We start from the raw sequence: 19,011 nt of genomic DNA, 5'->3' as shown, positions 1-19,011 counted from the left end.
AAGGATTGTGGCTTGATGTGTGCCGTTTTACCCGAGCACCCAATGTTGTAGGTAACGTAATGGAGAGCGCGCTCAGGAAGGAGTGTGCATCTCGTCCACATAGCCCGGCCGTGGCTGCGCATGGCTGTTCACGCGGGTGAGCCAACACGCGTCCCGCACACCTTATGTTCGAGACCATTAGCGACAGGTGCCATGGTCTACGGGACGAGCCGAGATGGCTGTTGGTTTCATAGGCGCTGTCTTCCCGAGCGCCTAGTCCGAGGTCGCTTAATCAGTTTGGCGACTTTAGCTCGGTTGAAATGGTGAAGCGAGGGACAGTGTCCCGCTTTGGGACAGGCACGCGAACTACCCGCGGACCTCATCACGCCAACCTACAGTGAATGCTCGCAGTCATCGAGCGAGATCTGGTCACGTTTGCTTGGGCACGCGTGGCAGCATGCGTGTTTAGATAGTACGCGAACGTTTACTGCAGTATATACGGCCTATAAAACAGTTTTTTTTTTGCTTAATTGTGCAATAAATTACTGGCGCTATCAACGCATCACCTTTATTTCAATTCCAGACAGACTTCACAACGCTAAAGGAAAACAGAAAAGGAAACGATACATTTGTTCCAAGAAACAATGTCTTTTAAAGAAAATTTGACAGAAATGATGCTTGCCCATGGCAGAAGTATGCCAGGAAAGTGGAGACAAAGAGGTCATCTCGGTAGCCAACATCATGAAATTGTGTGATGATCGCCGGATGGACGACTGTAAAGCTGCATAGCTTTCAAATAATGAATTTCACCGAACATGTATACTTGCGGAATTTAACAGGTGAGCACATATAGAGTGCTTATTTAAGATGAGACAGGAAGAGCATCAGTTTGAGATTAGCATCTACAAAACAGGGCTTCTGGAAACAAATGCTGCTGGAAGCAGCATTTGTAATGCTGCTGGAAGCATCTGTAATGCCCCCCACCCCCCCGATTTCGCTAGCATAGGAAAAAAAAATGCTAGACATGGTGGATCTCGGGAGGATTAACCCTTTATTAGTCCAGATTGATCGATAAAGTTTTAAAAGAATAAAAGTTGTCAAAGCTTATTTAAGGCATGGCGCAAACATTCATCTTGACAATCTCACATTAATTATGCTTCCGCGTAGCCATGCCTACTCTGCGCAGAGACCGTCGAAGGAATCCTGCCCGGCGTTCCTTCTCGAACATCTTGGGTGGAGACGGAGTTCCACCTTCGTGGCGCTGAGAAGACAAGAGCAGAAGCCGCATGGCTTTACACACCAAACTTGCGTGTATTGATATGCAGTCATGATGAAAAAGCGATTACTCGAAGCGATCGAAATGGTCACAATGCGACTTGCGCCGCTGCAGGTTACGAACACGCCGATTTCCATGAATGCCGTAGCCGTTCCCACTATTTCTTGGTACGATGGTTCAGCAGACAGTTGCTCATTTAACTTGCGTCCCTTGGGTGGTACGTGGCCACTCGTCAAAAAAAATTTCGTGAGCAAAAAGTGCCCTCTGAATGGCTTCCAAGACAAGAGCAGAAAGGAGCTCTTGTTGGGGTGTTGGTGACCTGCAGTCCAACATGTCGCGATATCGCTGTTGAGGTCGCCTCTCATATGCGGCAAACTTTTTTTAACCTTTGGCGACTGAGCGAAAGCGCAGCAAAAGATGCTTTGACGTTGTACATAGGGTTTCCAACACACTGCACGCAGATACAAAAGCTCCGAGCTTATATCAAAAAGGTATTGAAAACCAGCAGAGCGATAAGAGGCGGAAAAGCATGTGTGCCTCCAAATTGACTTGAAAAATTGTACTCAGTCGTCTACTACAATAAATCACCACTATAAGAATAGGTACAAAGTAATAGCTTTGTATATAAAGAAACGGATGTGTTTTTCAGGTCACTACACTTGGTAGGGCGCCTTGGCAATGCATATAGGATACCTAGCTTTCATCACACAAAATAAAGCAGCCAGCACAGCAGTCACATTCGTACAGTGGCATCGGCAGTTCACTGCACACTGCATCGCAGTTCACTGCAATGCAACAGATCAAAGTCTGTTCACTGCAGACTTTGATCCCAAGGGTGGTGTGTGTGTTTTCATCCCTGCCTGTCATCCACGCGGGCTGCGACCGTTAACACGAGCACGCACTTGCACCTTGAACAGGACCGGTATTTTGTAGCGATGCCTTACGACTTATTCTATACTAGTCTTATCATCCACCGCTCACGGCCGGCTGATCCCGTTGATAACGCGAGTGGACCGTCACTCTGGCCACTGACAAAGCGCGAAAAGGCATTAGCACCGGAAAGGCATCGCTATAAAACACCGGCCCAGGAAGCTATGATAAGCAGAATTTCTTGTTAGGCGAGGTCGTGTGAGTACTTGTAAATCAACGGAAAACAAACGAACAGGACACTAAGTGCAGCGCTCGTCATGCCCACATCCTTTGTGCATAGGAGTCTTTATCGATAGTTTTCTGTTCATTTACAAAGACACTAGGTGAAGAGTTAAACCACATTCGCCCAACATTCGGTGACAATATCCTGCTAGCGACAACTACACCTAGAATACAATAATTTAGAGAAGTTGCCCCAAGCAATGGAGTGCACACTCGCTCTCCGCGGGCTTTACACCTAATAAATTGGGTACGACTAATTATAACAATCTATAGAAAGACAGGGAGGTTAACAAGAGGTAATTCAGGTTGGCTACCTTGCATGGGTGGAACGCGGTACGGAGATAAAAGAGCAAAGGAAGCAAATTACGAGAGCTCTATACAGCGCACGTTCCATACCTACCGAGCATGGGCTGGGGGAATTCGCGACAAGCGCGAAATGGAACTCGCCACTGCCGTCGTCTTTCGCAGAACTCTTGTGTTTTGGGTGAAACACCTTCCCCAGGAGCCGCTGCCAGCCTTGCTTTTTCTTTGGGCATGTTGCCGAAACAACAAGACCCCGGTGCGGCGAACCCGCGTCCCACTGCTCGGACAGCGTGAAGCGTTCGTCCGGCTCGCACTTCAGCTCGTCCGGGGGCTGCGAGGAGTTTTGGCGCGAGAATAAGTTGCCGTTTGCTGGAGACACGAAGTTTGGAGCAGAATAAAGTGGGAAAATGTAAAAGCTTCGTAGACGCGCACGCAGTGTCATTTAAGGTAAGGTTAAAACTAACGTCATGATCTCTATAATACACGTTCTAGAATCATTCTATACCATGGTCAGCTTCTTTCCAGCACCTTGCAAGTCCCGGAATCTCGCAATACGCAAACTAGCGTTTGCGTATCAAACCCGCCGAAAAATAATTTAAAAAAACGACACGGACTAAAACAAGGAAACACCTGGTAAACTAGATTCCGCTATGGAAGACCTGTCAATGCAGAGAGAGAGAGAGAGAGAGAAACGGATCGGGAATGGCACGGAGGTTAACCCGAAAAGATTCTAGTTTGCTACCCTGCACTGAGGGAAGGGTAAAGGGAAATGAAAGACCGAAAGAATAGCGGAAAAAAAGCAAAATGAAAGACGGAAAGAATAGCGGAGGAAAAGCAAAGTCGTACTTTCAATTCAATCTGATGTAGCACCTACCATTTCAGCCGACCACAATTAAGGATGTCTGCAAAAGGCTGAACGGCCGCCGTGGATGTCCGGTGCAACAGCTTTGATGGCTCCTCTCTATAGCTTAATTGTCAATTTTTTTTCCCGCAAACAGTAAGGCGAGGTCAAATTCACCAGTACAACGTGAACCTCTCATTTTTGAAGGGTAAGGAACGTCAGGAGCTGGCGCAGCGCTTGGACGCTATTTTGTAGCGATGCGTTATGCTTTATTCTATACTATAGTTTCTATACTATAGTAGACGGCTGATCCCGTCGATAACGCGAGCGGACCGTCGCTCTGACCAATGACTAAGCTTGAAAAGTCTGTTAGCTTGGCGTTGTGGTATTGCCAGCGGTATCTGGCACCGGGTGAGCTGGTGCCCGAACAAACAAGCTTACAACAAACGAGAAATACTCAAGAAAAAAAATGAAGAAATAGGCGATTGTAGATATGGCGAGGTGAGCGAAATGAGACGAGGACGTCCATTGAACTATATAGAGCATTTCAATGAACATGAAAGAAAAGTTCGCTTATAACAATTCACACATGCTATAATATAACCGCTGCAAAAAAAAAACTAATGTTTGTTTTTTTTTTTCCTTTTATCCAGCGGGCCTGATCGAACGTCTTTGCATTGACGAAGGAAGAACGCCATCGGTTTGAAAGGCAACCAGAAGCAGAGGTATTGCGCATTTTGCTGACCCGAAAGTCGCGTAAATCGCGTAGTAAAGGAACCGACTCATGTTTCTGTCCAGCAGATGTATATCGCGATAAGCTCAGGTACATTTGATGCAAAGAATCACCTGATTGGCGGCAGCCGCACGAGCAGCGGATGGCAGAGGTTTCCTCTGCGAGTGAGGCCGTAGTTTCCTCTGCGAGTGCAGCATTGGTTGGGGTGTAGTCTGGCCACTCATGGAGAACTCCAGGTCACCAGGTAAGGAGCCGGACGACAGCGACCGACTTCGGAGCGAGTACTTGGCCTCGACTTCGTCCCAGGGCACAGACTCTTTGGACACCCAGTAGGGCTGCTCGCGCTTTGCAAGTACAGAAACAAATAAAACGTTCATCCTGCTGGTGAACTTAGGGGGGGGGGGGGGGGGGGGGGCTATAAAACAAGCCGCCACACTGTCGTGATCACCATGTGAATATAGACAAATGTCTAAGATGATAAGGTTAAATTACTGAAATATGCGAGGTCACCTATTTTCTCGCACCATTTTGCAAACAATGAACTCATAGCGCCTAAGCCAATGTAGAATGGAAGTACAGTATCATGAAGGAAGTTCGAAAGTAATGTAGTGGGTTCTAATGAGTAGAAGGCAGGCAGGCAGTGAGAAGAATTCACAGCCGCTTCTTCACACTTGGGGGAAAACAAGTGGATGCTCCTAATTCACTTCAGCAAATCAATAAAGCGGTTGCGCTCGTTCTCGTTTGTCTCATCGGCCAGATTTGCTTCGCGCTACCGCTCTCCCCAGTAATCATGACATACTGAACTCGCCCAAACCTCTACCTTTTCAATTCAGACCAAGTTCACAAAGAAAACGGAAAGGGAAGTGAAGAGCTCAACCACTCTACCTATAGCAGACGCCTATGAGTCACGTGACTTTCCTCGCCTCACGATCGGGCAAGAACAAAAAATGGAGGGGGTATTTAACTGCCGTTCAAAGGTCCAAGTCCGGACCGCCATAAATGGAAGCAGATCGCGACTTCAGAGCCGCTCGCTCATGTTTTCGCTCTGAGCTGTTAAGCTCGAGGTTACGGGTTCGATACCAGCTCGACTCATTTCGATGGAGACGAAATGAAAAAAAAAAAAAAGCGCTCCTGTATCGTGCATCGGGTGCACTTTAAAGAATCACTCCCCAGGTGGTCGGTCAAAATTAATCCGGATTACTCCCACTATACGGCCTGCCTCACAATGACATGATCTTGGATCATAATTACAAACGGAGAATTCAATTTCATCAAGGCGGAAATATTCGCTCATGGGCGACTTCTAGGAGCATGACCGTTGCGCTCTTAAGCAAGCGCAAAAACATTGGCCTAATCCATTACTCCAAAAATAACCAGCTTTATCTTTTTGCAAGACTGGAAAACGTCCCTCAATTCTCGTTACAATTGAACGCTTGATACTTTCGGATAAAAAGTTAGCGTAATGAATACAGGGTGATCCTGCAAGTTCTATGGACCTTTTAAAGATCGCCCGTGGCAAATCTAATAATCCAGCTCAAGAACAATAATTATGCTAAGAGGTAGACATTACTAGCACCAGAAATCGAAACACTAATTAAACTAATTAACAAAAATCACTAACTTATTTACTTTACGGCACATATTGAAATTTACAAATTGTAGCTTGTAAGACGTATTCACTTAAAATTACTTTCCAGTATGGTATCAGTTTCGAGGTATTTCCCAAAGTGTTGAACAAAATACATGGGCGATCCAGTTACTTTTGTGCTTGAATGCATAAGAGAGTGTTTGCTTAAGAAAAGTGGAACAACAGTGCATTATTACGGCAAGTTTGACGGCGCATATCTCCGAACTGGCGTCATTCTGGAAATTCATTTCAAGTGCATACGCCTTGCAAACTCGCCGACTACAATTCGTACATTGCAATACGTGCCGTAAAGTAATAATTTAAAATTAGTGGATTTTTCTTAGTTGAATATGTGTTAATTTCTCCGTCGTCCGCGTCTCTGAATAATGCAGCTCAAGGACTAAAATTATGTTGCCTGCAACATGCGATTTATAATTTCATAAAGCTTTAAAATAATCACTCTGTATATTACTTGTATACTAAGTCAACCAATTTTAAAATGTATGCCACTGTGATAAAAGCGACCCAGAGAAAATCGCTCAGCTGCCCCAACTTTAAGAAATTTCGAGCGCATTTTCTAAAAATATATATATTGCAGAAAAAAATATGAGCACATATGAAGAACGTTCAAGGGAGCAAACATGCTCAGAATAAACAGCATACGAGAAAATTTTCAAAAATCTAGCACAATTATCTAAAAATTTAAAAAAATATGGCGTTTTACGTGCCAAAACCGCCACACGATTATGAGGCACGCCGTAGTGCGGGACTCCGGATTAATTTGGACCACCTGGGGTTCTTTTACATGCACCTAAATCTAGGTACGCGGGTGTTTTCTGCATTCCACACCATCAAAATGCGGCTGCCGTGGCCGGGATTCGATCCCGCGACCTCGTGTTCAGCAACCACAGCGGGTAGCACAATACCCTCAATGCTCGTAAAACACTTAGCCACACAATACCGAAACGTTGAATACCACATCTGTTAGAACACAACAGAGCGTGAAACATTGCTGGTATCGTCGCAGGCCAATTTGGCTTATCAGAGGATTGTTTACCTTCACCCCACCCCCGGGTGTAAAGTTGCACAACGAAATCACTGATAGACACCCAGTCACGTTCGTATACAGCCAATTGGCAAGAGTTAACGAAGAACGTCGAAGAGGTCATGTTAGTGCGCTAAGAACACACGAGTTCCGCAATCACAGTGCACCGAAATAAAAGCGAAAATAGCTTAGGGAATGCGTCTGAGTCAAGTCTGGAATCTGGAGTGAACTTGCGCAGCCTACAAATGCAGCAGGAAATCGAGTGGTACAAAGCGCGCGTTAAGCCAGTGCAGAGCTAATGTCCCGATTACGCGTTCCATGGCCGCTCCAGTAGGCATTTCACGCTCTCCAAGCCTTTCCTCGCAAGTGGATATTTCTTTCGAAGGGACTCGTTCTAGTAACCGTGAGCATGTCCCTTCAAAGTGACTTCACAGATTATGTATATCACAGATTATGTATACGAACTCCACAGTATTCGTAATCTTAACAGGCTCGACACCTAAGTAGCCTATATACACGCTAACGATGCGCACGTACCCTCATCCGCTGCACGTAATCCCAGAGACGCCACTTCTCGCTGCTTGCGATCGTCTTGCCCCTTCGTTCCGCGAGCTTGTCGATGTGGTCGAAGGAGAAGTGGAGAAGCTCCTCCATTTGGATTTCCTCGTCTGCGCAAAAGCAGTGAACACAGTTGAAATACGATGGAAAGTACAGCTTGGCTTTTCCCAAGGCAGCAGGGGCAGATCTGAAAAATGTCCAAGTGCTCATGCTCCGCGCATGACTCGGCATGCTTGCGATCGAATGCACGTACATGTCGGAGCTTGCAAAGCTCGTTGCGTAACATTCTTCCAACAATAAAGCACAGGTCATCTCGTTTTCTTGGCTACAATTGCAGTCGGTGTCGGCGACACTGGGGTGTTAAATGGAAGCCTCGTAGCAACCTCTGGTCGGCGCAGGGTGCCTATGGGCGACAGCGCTGCAAGATTCGCCAGTCGGGGCAGTTCGACATTCACCAATTGCTTGTCTGTTAAGATCCCTGTCAGAGCCCTGCACGGCCTCAAGCTTCGCATAACCTCCGGGTTCATACACGGCGTTACAATAGTTTGGTAGGGACACTGATGGTGCCGTTTCGTATTATCCGAAGCAGGCTCTGTAGGGCTGCCAGGGATGCAGACAGTTGGAACGAGGAAGCGTCCGAAGTGACGGATTCCTGTAACCCTAGCTGTATCACAATGAACTCCTTTGGCGAATAGCTTCCATGTCCAAGTTTAGAAATGCAAGTTCGAGCCGTGCGAATGTACGGAATCAGTCGGACTCTCGATCCGTCTCCTCGAAATTTCGTGCGACTATTGAGCAAATAAGAAGCAGAAACTCCTCGGTTGTGTAAGTTATAACCAACCATAAAATTCATGGCACATGCAGAAACTGTGGGATCAAGCCACGGCCCTCTAAATTCTAACACCAGTAAAAATTCTGACACCAGTAAAAAGTAGACTAACACTGATGCGACACGCCATCCTTACGGGCGTGAAGTGCAATAATTTGTACAGAGCTCAGCTATGCAAACGTTGTATACTCTGAAAACAAATACATTCTACGGCTTTACGTGCTAAAAGCATGATATGATTATGAGGCACGACGTAGCAGGGGGCTCCAGATTAATTTTGACCAGCTGGGGGTTCTTTAAAGAGCACCCAATGTACGGCATACCGGCGGTTTTTTTGTTTTGTTTTGTTTTTTTTCACCCCCCACGAAATGCGGCCGCCGCGACCGGGATTCGATCCCGCGCCCTCGTGCTCAGTAACGCAATGCGATAGCGAAAACTAAGGCACGGCGCGTGCATTTCTGAAACGAACAGCATATTTCTCTAGGCGAACAGCGTAGCAGACCGCAATCTAACTGGAAATTGCTTCGCGCGCACACTGGCTGATCTCCCCGATAAGGCGCTGACGTATACAGTGCGGTGGACGCTGACGCTATAACAAAAATTGTAAGGGTTTAGTTTGGTGACTGGTATAGCACGAATGGACCAAGACAAGAGGAGGAGACATCACTCAGCACTAAGAACTTGGTTGTTTGTCGTCGCTGTGTTCTGTCGCCTCGTTTTACTGTGTCGTGGTCTCGTGGCGCTGCGCTAATCACGAACTATACTGAGAAATGATTCTTTCCCGCTAGTATGAAATTTACATTACAATATTTCGGCATTAGGCTCACTAGGTGCAGGTGACGGCCTGCATGTATACACTGGATTGTGCTTGCCCGACCAAGAAAGCGGCGAAACATTCAGAATCAGAGAGACAGCCGTTAATATGAAAGCAATACGCGAACCTTGACTGCGCGCATGAGACCGGTTAGACTGCACCACATTTGCAAAAGAAAAAGTCACGCGCTCCTCTTTTCGTTAATGGAACTACATAGTTATTTATTTATTTATGCCGAGCACGAGGTCGAGTGTTTAAGCATTTCATCCCTCGATATCGAGAACCAGTCTCAAGAAGACCGCCGAAATAACACCTAACTTTGCAATCGAGGTTAGATAAAGTGTAGCGAAAACCTACGCTCGATACTCATTATTCACTAGCCGCATCCCTATGGAGATGAGTGAAAAAAACGTTGGTGTGTTTTGAACGCGCGTTAAAGAAGCCCAGGCGATAAAACTCGGTAATCCAGAACATGCGAACGCGAAAGGGCGAGCATGCGCAGCGGCAAGTCTCGACGCCAGCAGTTTTCTTTGTCAGAGGGCGCAACAAAAAAAAAAAATTCATATGAACGCGTTTGTGAATACCGTAAAACGCTGACCCGATTAGTAGCATTGTGAAGCCAATTAAGCGCGTGTGCTCACGTTGACGCATCATCGTTTTGCACTGTGCCGGTCGACGCAGAGCAGCATTTCACTATTTCCGCCATTTACTCGATGTGCATGGAATCACGAAATCTGGGTATTTCTCGTGTGTTCTTACAGGTAAATGACAAGAGTGCGACGTACAGTCCACCACAAAAGTTTGCGGACCACGCGAGCGCGTGCCAGACTGCCTATCCGCGCCACCTAGCGGTACGCCACCTAGCGGCGACAGGGGCGCTCTCCCGGATATGAGCCCTCTTGGTACTCGCCTGCCTGTTAATTTTTTATTCCCGTGCATGACATTGTTAGTTCGTTGTGTTGACGCAGAGCGCTGTCTGCGATAAGACCGCCACATATCTGGCTTGATAGCAGTATCGGAGCAATCACTGCAACCTTTGTCGACTGGTGTGCCAGTGGGTAGATAAGTTTCACGAAGCGCTGCGACGATTTTTTTTACGCGACGTTTACTGGCGCACTTCGGTTGGCAGCATCTTGGTCCAATGAGTGTTGCTGCTTCTGCGTCTTGAGAGAAAGGGTAGGGAGGTGTTTCACTGTCATCAAAAATAAAGAAAAAGCGGATGCATAGAAAATTTTCTTTCACACATAGGCGCATCTTCGCATCAGTCGCTGAAAACGTAGTAGACTTGCTTCAGGCCACGTGGTGATTGCCTATTTGGAAAGATGCCGCTGCGTGTTCCACTTGACGAAAGAAGGCACATTGTGCGTTTATTTATAGAGGGAATACCTCAGCGCGAAATCTGCCGCCGAACCAACAGGAGCCGGACTGCCGTGAATAGGATTATTCAAGCTTTCCGCGACGATGACAGATTCACAGATATGGAGCGCAGTGGGCGTCCAAGGGCCACGACTGAGGAAGAGGACCGCCTGATTACGGCCGCCATCGTGGCTGATCCTTTTCAAAGTGCAGAGGATATCCGAGAAGCGCTCTCGCTCACGGTATCGTCTGAGACTGTAAGAAGAAGGCTGAGTGAGCTTGGCCTGCAGTCTTTCGTAGCAGCACAGAAGCCCTGCCTCTCAGACAGCCAGCTACAAGAACGACTCATGTTCGCTACAGCAATGAAAGATTGGACAACAGAGAAATGGGGCGATGTCATCTTTAGCGACGAGTCAACTTTTTCCACGTGCTGGGACCAACGGAAGCGGGTTTGGCGTCCACTAAACTGCAGGTGTGTTTACAGTGTATTGGCAGTTAATTCACGAAGCTAATTCTGCATCACAACATGTTTCACGTAAAATGAGCTTTTGGACATTACGAGATTTTTCTGTAGTGGTATTATGTTGAAAACATTAACGATTGTTTCCTAGTACTACTTACTCTGAAGCTAATTAAAAGCTGCCAGTGGGTCTTTCAGTACTATCTAATGATGTTTGCACGTTTTCTATTGCAACTCTATAACAGCATTATAAAGTTCATACGCAAGAGGAATCAACATTTTTAGACGCGCCGCTGGAACCCAATTGTATGCTATTTCTTGCAGATATCTGCCTAATTACACACAGAGTGTTCTATCCAGTGGACGGTGTTCCGTGAGCGTGTGGGGAGCAATCAGCAAAGATGGCCTTGGTCCCCTTGTGCGTCTGGAAGGGCCCTTCACTGCGTCACGGTACTGCGACGTCATCACTAGACACCTCGTTCCGTATGCGCTGGACGGTCCCTTCAGCGACGGCTGCTATTTTTTTCAACACGACCGCAGCCCGATCCATAAAGCACGTATCGTCCTAGTCATTGCTAGAAGAACATGCTGTTTGCCAGCTTGAGTGGCCTCCATGTGGCGCCGACTTGAATCCCATAGAATATGTCTGGGGCATGTTGAAGAAACGGCTGTCCACACGAGCCAACCGCGGCCGCACGGCCGATACGCTGTGGCAAGCGATCGCACAAGAATGGGAAAGCCTGCGCGGTCGACCGGAGATTACTGAATCTTTGTACGAGTCGATGCCCACACGCATCAATAAGGTGCTAGAAAACGGCGGACATTTCACTTCCTACTAGATCATTGAGAGACCTATGTTTCATGACACTTCTGTAAATGTCTTGTGAATAAATTCATCCCCTTCAGACACGAATTATGATGCACTGTCTGCAAATGCGTCAAATGCGCATGGCATCATTTCAAGACGCTCACTATTACATTCCAAGAAAGAAGACGAAGCAATGTGCTGTTTTGTGAGAGTTTCAGTAAAAAAAATTAATTAGCGTATAACTCATTATCTAATTATTCTGAAATCCGTCAGCTTCAATGCTTGCATAAAAAGAATCAACTATTAGGCCCGAAACGTATGCACACTTGCTTTTTCGGTTGTATTCGTGTCGACCGGAGAAAAAAATACTCTTGACGTTGGTCTTGGAACGCGGCACGTCGAACGATTGTCTAACATGGTAGTGTCTCCAGAAAAGTGATCATCTGCAGCAATACGCAGGACAATGAAGTTAACTGACCGCTAGTTGTCCCATCAGGAAGCGGACACGAATGTGCACACTGAGTTTTAGGTCATTTGAAGAAACACGTGGCGTGGGACGCGCCTCCGAAGTTCGAGTCCCCAAACGAGGACGCCGTGTCGCAAAGGGTTATAAAAAGAGTCATCGCACCCGATTATTTCTTATTTTTCTAAATGTAACCACTATAGCAGCGCGGTGGTTCGGGCTTTGTGCAGCAAAACCTGGGCGCAGGTGATCAAATCCCGGCCGCTACTGTCACTTAGCGATGGGGGAGGAACGGAAAAATTCTGCCTACTGACTAAGCATCTGTGTCCCATGGCTGCCTCACCACTCTCACGCACTCACGAAAAAAAAAAAAACAGCGTGGCTACGCGAAAATAGAACTGATAACAGCCGAAGAATACGCCGTCTGATTTCTTGTACTGATATTCTGCTCTCAAAATATAAGCAAGTAGCCCTGGCTAACAAAGAGCGCGTCACGTTGAAAGAGATAGGTAGAAAATATTTGCGCACAGTGCGAAAATAAACAGGCCATAGATTTAAGGAGGGATGCGTCTTCAACGTAGCGCTGCTGTCGATCGCTGGTGACGTAGCGGAAGTGTCGCGAAGAGGCTCTTGGCCACGCGCTCGCGTGGTCCGCAAACTTTTGTGGTTGACTGTACGTTAATTGTATGGTACTGGAACATGCGAACGAATTTGGATCACGCGACGGGAAGATGGTGTGAACACTCGAGAAACCAGCAGCATTACTTTCGAGATTCGCACTTGCTTTGCCAAGTACGCCTTATTGTTCTTTGTGTCCCAACGCTGCGCTGTAGACTACTAGGAAATATTGGTACCCTTAAAGGAGTGCCTCAACTTTAGTTTACTAGTTCATTTGAGGCCCTACCGCTCCCATAGAAACGCAGCCACCGAAGTTGACAAGCCCCAGCATAACCACTTCACCGCCTGTTTACCTCTGTTTTGCCCCAGTTTAATCCCGTCGTGTGGGTGTAACGTTAGGGTCGAAAGAGGTTACAACCATCACACTCGTCAGCTCATTTATCCGCACAGGCAATCCCAAGACCCAACCGTTACAATTTGCTTGTCTTCCAGAATTCTGAACTCGGTCCCGCACGCAATTGTGGAAAGCCCGTTGTTCAGCTTACCCCAAAGCACTTCGAGCACGTTCTCGTCGACGCTGTAACACGACAGCGACCGCACCGAACCGGCGCGGACCGCAGCATGCCGACCTTTCGGCTCCGATGACTTGTGCATCGTTTCTTCCATGACACCTGAGCCTGAACGCCGTCCGTCGATGCACTGGTACTATCTTAATCCCACTGGGCGGGAGCGCGAGAGCGCGTGGCTTTAAATACATTTTGGCCAGGTGCGGTACTGCAGCGCATGCGCACTGTATGACTCGAGAAAGTTGCTTCTCAGCGCACGTCTTATGTGACCGGTGGGCTCCTGCGTCGTCAGCAGTTCGATTTTCATCTGTTAAGGCTCATTCACACTAGGCCGACACGACACCGATTTTGGTGTGCCGACTGTCGGCGACGGCGTTTTCCTTCCTTTAAAACCGTTGGCCGCAGCGTTTTCCGTCCCGTAAACTGCTGTCGCCAACAGTCGGCAGGACCAAAATCGGGTCCTGTCGGCCTAGTGTGATAGAGCCTTTAGTTGCGAACAAGACCTTGTGGGCAAAAGTTGAGTACTGGGGCCATATTCTGAAACGTTCCACTTCGGCGATAGTTCGCCTTTCACCTTCAGGCGCGCTGATGGCTGGTTGAGCAAAATTGAATGCGTCGTGTCACGAGCCAATCAGCTTATCCATTTGCTGAAACAGCCAATCAGCGCGCGCCTGAAGGCGAATGTCGAACTATCGCCGAAATGGAACGTTTCAGAATACGGTCCCAGTGGTGATAACCGCCCTGCTTATGAAGAGCGTGAACCTTAAACGTGGCGCAATGAACGTGTATAATTTTTTTGTTTTGTTGTACTAAACAGCGAAGTCTCTGCAAACAATCTGAAAGCAAGATGTAAATACGTTCGTGTCGGAAATGATTTCAGAACAAATACAAGGATGCATCATGGCGAGAGCACTGCAAGAGGAAAGCTAGATTATTAAAATCAGTGTGGCCAGGTTGGCTATAATAGCCAAATTGGGCTACAGCAAAAAATTTTGGGCGTTGACTTGGGCGAGTTGCTATGTGGCTATATTTGGGCTACTGAAAATCTGCGACATGGCTTTGTTTGGGCTATAAGAGACGCCCTAATCCACGCTGCTGCAGAGGTGGCTCTCATCGAGTAGAAACAATCTCGAAGGCTATGTTTTAGCTGGCTGCAAGCGCCAAAATCAATTGTGGAGCCGGAAACACGCCAAGGACGCGATGTTGCAGAACACTGCTACAGAACATAGCCGACAAACAAAACGTTACATCTGCGCGAAAATATATTGGTGCCTAAAAGTTTGTTTCTTTCTCCAACCACAAAGACCGATGACGGCCGCCGAAGCAGCGCGCGCGCTCAGCCGCGTTTTGCGCGTTCGTATACACATAGTTATCTAAGCCATGGTACAACGAAGGACGGTATATGCGACTGCTCTAGGCAAAGGCGCCGGCAGCATGGCTGTGCGTGTGTGCGTGCGCAAAATTCCCCCCTCCTCTCTGAGTCGTTGTCTGAGCCGGGGGCTTTGATCTTTGATGCACTCAAAGTTACACCGTGCTAACATTTGCGCCAGCAACATCGTCTCATCTTCGTCTTATCGGTTTCAGTCATCAAGCACCCGATCCCCGGGCATCGGGGTGGGCCTGGGAGTAGAGGGTAGCACACTGTACTAACATGGCTATGCTAAGATGAGACGATGTTGCTATATATATATATATATATGACACGCTCCACGGGTATATGACACGCTCCAGTATGTTCATGGCCATGGCTTCTGGGTGAAGTATCGCGGCGGGCGCAGCTTTTGGACCTGCTCCAAAATCTGTCGACGGCGAGCTGCGGCTTGTAATGCTGTCTGCACAAGAGTCTGCTGAGGCCGATCAAGCCTTACAACTGCTACTTACATGTCTGGCGCGCCGCCTTTGCAGGCACCTTAACTAGATAGCGCCACCATACTGGCGGAGGCTCGGCAGCTCGGGAGCGCCTTGATTGCGCGCCTCGTCTAAATCGCATATCGTTTCTCAAGGTAAGCGTTACTGCCATCTTCCTTTTCCTGCGGGATCAATTTTGGTTCGTACTTACATTCGAGATTCAGTTTGATAGGATGGACTTAAGATCGGATCCTCCTGGGAGAGGAGACTCCAAGCATGGGGAAGTGGGCCAAGTACGCGAGAAAGTATAAAAAAAGTCACAGGCCTGCGCGGCACACGCAGAGCAGTCACAGCGTAAGCTGGTGGAGTGACTCAAGAGTAGCTCCAATTTGGGCACCACGCACAACAGGTTTTCGCGGCAGTGTGTTCGCCTCGTTTAGACGAGAACGATCTGAGCTGTCCGCCCGGCGTTGACGGCGAGCTGTGGCTTGTAATGCTCTCTGCACAACAGTCTGCTGAGGCCGATCAAGCCTTACAACTGCTACTTACATGTCGGGCGCGCCGCCTTTGCAGGCACCTTAACTAGATAGCGCCACCATACTGGCGGAGGCTCGGCAGCTCGGGAGTGCCTTGATTGCGCGCCTCGTCTAAATCGCATATCGTCGTCTGCGCCTGCGCACGCTGCGTTTGCAGGCATCTTACCTAGATGACGCCACCATACTGGCGGAGGCTCGAGTCGTCTCCCCCTGCGTGCTTGCCTTATATATGAGTATTTTCCGCGGCCCAATAGCAAGCGCTTGCGTGGCTCAGTGGTAGAGTATCCAGTTCCCACGTATAGCGGGCGCGGGTTCGATCCCGGCGGGAATCGGGTACTCTTTTCGCGTTTCAGGCGATAGCGGTTACGCGGCGGTCGCCGGCGGCGGCATCATCGCGACCCGAAACGGCACTGGAATGAGCCCATAACAGCTTACGCTGTAAAAAGAAGGCCGCTTCTTAAGGCAGAACATCGCGGAACTCGCGCGACAAGCTTTTCGGAATGAACCGGCGATATCGCTGTCTGAAAATTAAGAACAGCGTATTTTTGTAAAGAAACTTTTTGCAATATGCTGATTTATTTTTCTAGTAACAGTTGTCGCTACACATGGAACGTTCTAAGTCATATTTCTTTATTTATAACGCTCCTTTGCTCCTATTTATGCTCTATGTAATTTTGCTGTATTTTCTTCCCCATCACGCAATGCTCCGATTGGAACCTGTGATTCGCGCCATGTCGTTTGCTGTTGTGTAATGCAAGATGGAATGTGAGGCTCACGCTCGTTACCCTGCGCTTGTCAACCTTGTTGTTTCCTTTCTATGAATCGTTCATGTGTCAATTTATGCAGACAATATCTGCATTCGGTCATCTGGGGCTACGTGTCTCCACGTGCGTGCCAGGCTCCAGGAGTCGGCCGCAGTAATGTCCGAATACCTTCGAAGAACAGGATTGGAGATGTCATCCGACAAGGGATCATTGGTTGCTTTCATGCACTGGGAAATGTTGCCGTACGTCATCAGAATTAATGTATAAGCAATCAGCTATGAGAATACCCGCGGCAGGGCTCTTATCCATCACTTCCTGGGAGTTTTAAACCCCACAGTTCCGCCAGAAAGGCGAAGCATTGATAACGATGGCAAACTGTTAGTCAACAACACGAAGTAAAGTTTGTAGTTTTATATATAAGCCGTATAAATATCAGAAAGCATTCGCTTGCTGATTAAATTAACAAGCATTTTGTCACGCGCGCACAGGCGAACATGGACAGATCTCACTCATTGACTGCGAACAAGCGCTATCAACACTGGCGTTATGTAGTGCGTAAACAATGTGGAGCGCGGACGCCTCTCGCTTCAACGCATCTCTGAAACTTCAAATTATGCAAACTTCAGCGCTAGGCACGCGGGAAGACAGCGTACATACAGCCACCAGCCATCTTGGCTCGCCAACATTTGCACCCATCGGCAATTATTTACCTTAGGGCGCGGGCGATGTACGCGCTCAGTTGCGCCAACAGCCATGCGTAGCCAGAGCCGGGATAGCGGAGAAGGCGCACGCTTTATCATGGTAATGCGCGCTTTATCATATCATAGGGGCCCGTCGAAAGCTTAGGGGGGCCCGGCAAAAGCTTAGGGATCGGACGACTGAAAATGTCTCGTCTTTTTGTCTTTCAGACCCTGTTGCTGTCAACCGCCGGATTACTATCGTCACCAACATGAATGGTTCACTTGGACTGTTCGTCAGCGCCATTGTGCAGGGCTTCACGTTTTTTCGTCGGTGCATGGCATGACTTGCTTATGGATCCGCCCTTCATCGGTAGAGTGACGTCATCAACGAAAGCCAATATAAAAGATCGGAGCCAAGAACCCGACAGTGGGCCCGGCGAAAGCTTAGGGATCGGACGACTGAAAATGTCTTGCCTTTTCGTCTTTCAGGTTAGTTATGACTCATCCTATAAAAGCGATAATCGTTTTTTGGTTGTATTGCCATGCCCACGATGGTTGATACTCATTATGAATGATTGCTTTGATGTTTGTAAGCTATTGTTGTGCGGGGATATTGAATAAAATCCAGGTCCGTCTGTTAATGAGATGTTTGAAAATCTTTTGGAGGGTCAAAAGAGTATTAAGGATGAATTGGCAGAGGTCATGAAAAGGCTTGAAGAAACTGAAGACTGTGAATATCTTCTTTAAGAGGATGTGCACGGTTGAAAAAAGAGTGAATGAAATATCCGTGAAGGCTGATACCCTTGATAAAGTAATCGAATGCGTTTTTAGCATTGATAAAACTTTAAAACTGCATGAAACAAAACTGGTGGAATTGGAAGACCGTAGTAGGAAGGAATAATCTCCTTGTTTTTGGCATTAAAGAAAACAAGATGAGACAGAGTCTGAGTTGCGAAATAAAGTCCTTAAAGAGGTTTTCGAGGAAATTCTTGCTGTGAAATGCTCCTCTGTAGCTAGAATACACCGCCTGGGTAAGGCTTCAAGGGACCGTCCAGTTATACTTTATTTTCAAGATTATTTTGAAAAACAGGCCGTGTTTCGTAAGTGCGGAAAATTGAAAGGTACGCGCATAATTCTGCAGAGATTATTCTGCTGATACATTAAGACGGCGAAACAACTTTGGAAGAGGTTAACGGGTGCCATTGATAGACGAAAGGCTGCGCATTGATAACCAGTACTATGTGTGTCACGATGCAACTAACACGCGCACTGTAAGTATCCTGATAAAGCAGCAAAAGTTGCATAGCTCAAGGAAGCAACAGAACACGAGTTGCGCATGCTTTCGTTTAATGCCAGAAGTGTAGTAAATAAAAGATAAAATTGAAGCTCTGCTTTTATCCTACAGCCCACATTTGACAATTTCGATCGAAACTTGGCTCCATGATGGTATACGGGGCGACGAAATCATTCCTCCTGGGTATAAAATATATAGGCGTGATCGTGCATTACGTGGCGGTGGTGTGGCTATAATATCACATAACGTTAAAGTATTGTCTCAAATAGGTGAGCACGAAAGTTTGCTTGTAAGCGTTTCCTTTAATGGTGTTTCATTTATTGTATGTGCTGTATATCGCGCCCCTGATTCCGAATTATCTTAAGTTGTACGACAAATTGCTGTCACTAAATTCTAAGAACGTAATTATGTCCGGCGATTTCAACTTACCTGGAATTGATTGGCGCAAACTTGTGTATGGT

The 19,011-nt window shown here is 47.4% G+C and overlaps 1 protein-coding gene across 1 annotated transcript; it reads right to left on the bottom strand.

Moving 5' to 3' along the window:
* Nucleotides 1-531: 531 nt before the first annotated feature.
* LOC119451765 (uncharacterized) lies at nucleotides 532-13,656 on the bottom strand. The gene is made up of 5 exons (XM_037714498.2): nucleotides 13,408-13,656; nucleotides 7,494-7,624; nucleotides 4,398-4,628; nucleotides 2,808-3,041; nucleotides 532-1,240 (listed from the first exon to the last, which is right to left on the bottom strand). The coding sequence occupies exons 1-5, from the start codon at nucleotides 13,526-13,528 to the stop codon at nucleotides 1,127-1,129; spliced, it is 831 nt and encodes a 276-aa protein (XP_037570426.1). The 5' UTR covers nucleotides 13,529-13,656; the 3' UTR covers nucleotides 532-1,126.
* Nucleotides 13,657-19,011: the final 5,355 nt, after the last annotated feature.

Source organism: Dermacentor silvarum, chromosome 1 (genome assembly GCF_013339745.2).
Source record: "Dermacentor silvarum isolate Dsil-2018 chromosome 1, BIME_Dsil_1.4, whole genome shotgun sequence".
Lineage (NCBI taxonomy): Eukaryota > Metazoa > Arthropoda > Arachnida > Ixodida > Ixodidae > Dermacentor > Dermacentor silvarum.
The sequence above is the reverse complement of the archived record's forward strand: the minus strand, read 5'-3'. Positions and strand labels throughout refer to the sequence as shown.

Excerpts from the sequence above, each read along its gene's own strand:
- LOC119451765 (XM_037714498.2), bottom strand. The coding sequence starts at position 13,528 with ATGGAAGAAACGATGCACAAGTCATCGGAGCCGAAAGGTCGGCATGCT. Across the intron at positions 7,625-13,407 it reads CGTGCTCGAAGTGCTTTGGG|ACGAGGAAATCCAAATGGAG; the intron begins GTAAGCTGAACA and ends GCTTTTGCGCAG. Across the intron at positions 1,241-2,807 it reads ATTCCCCCAGCCCATGCTCG|CGCCACGAAGGTGGAACTCC; the intron begins GTAGGTATGGAA and ends TTGTCTTCTCAG.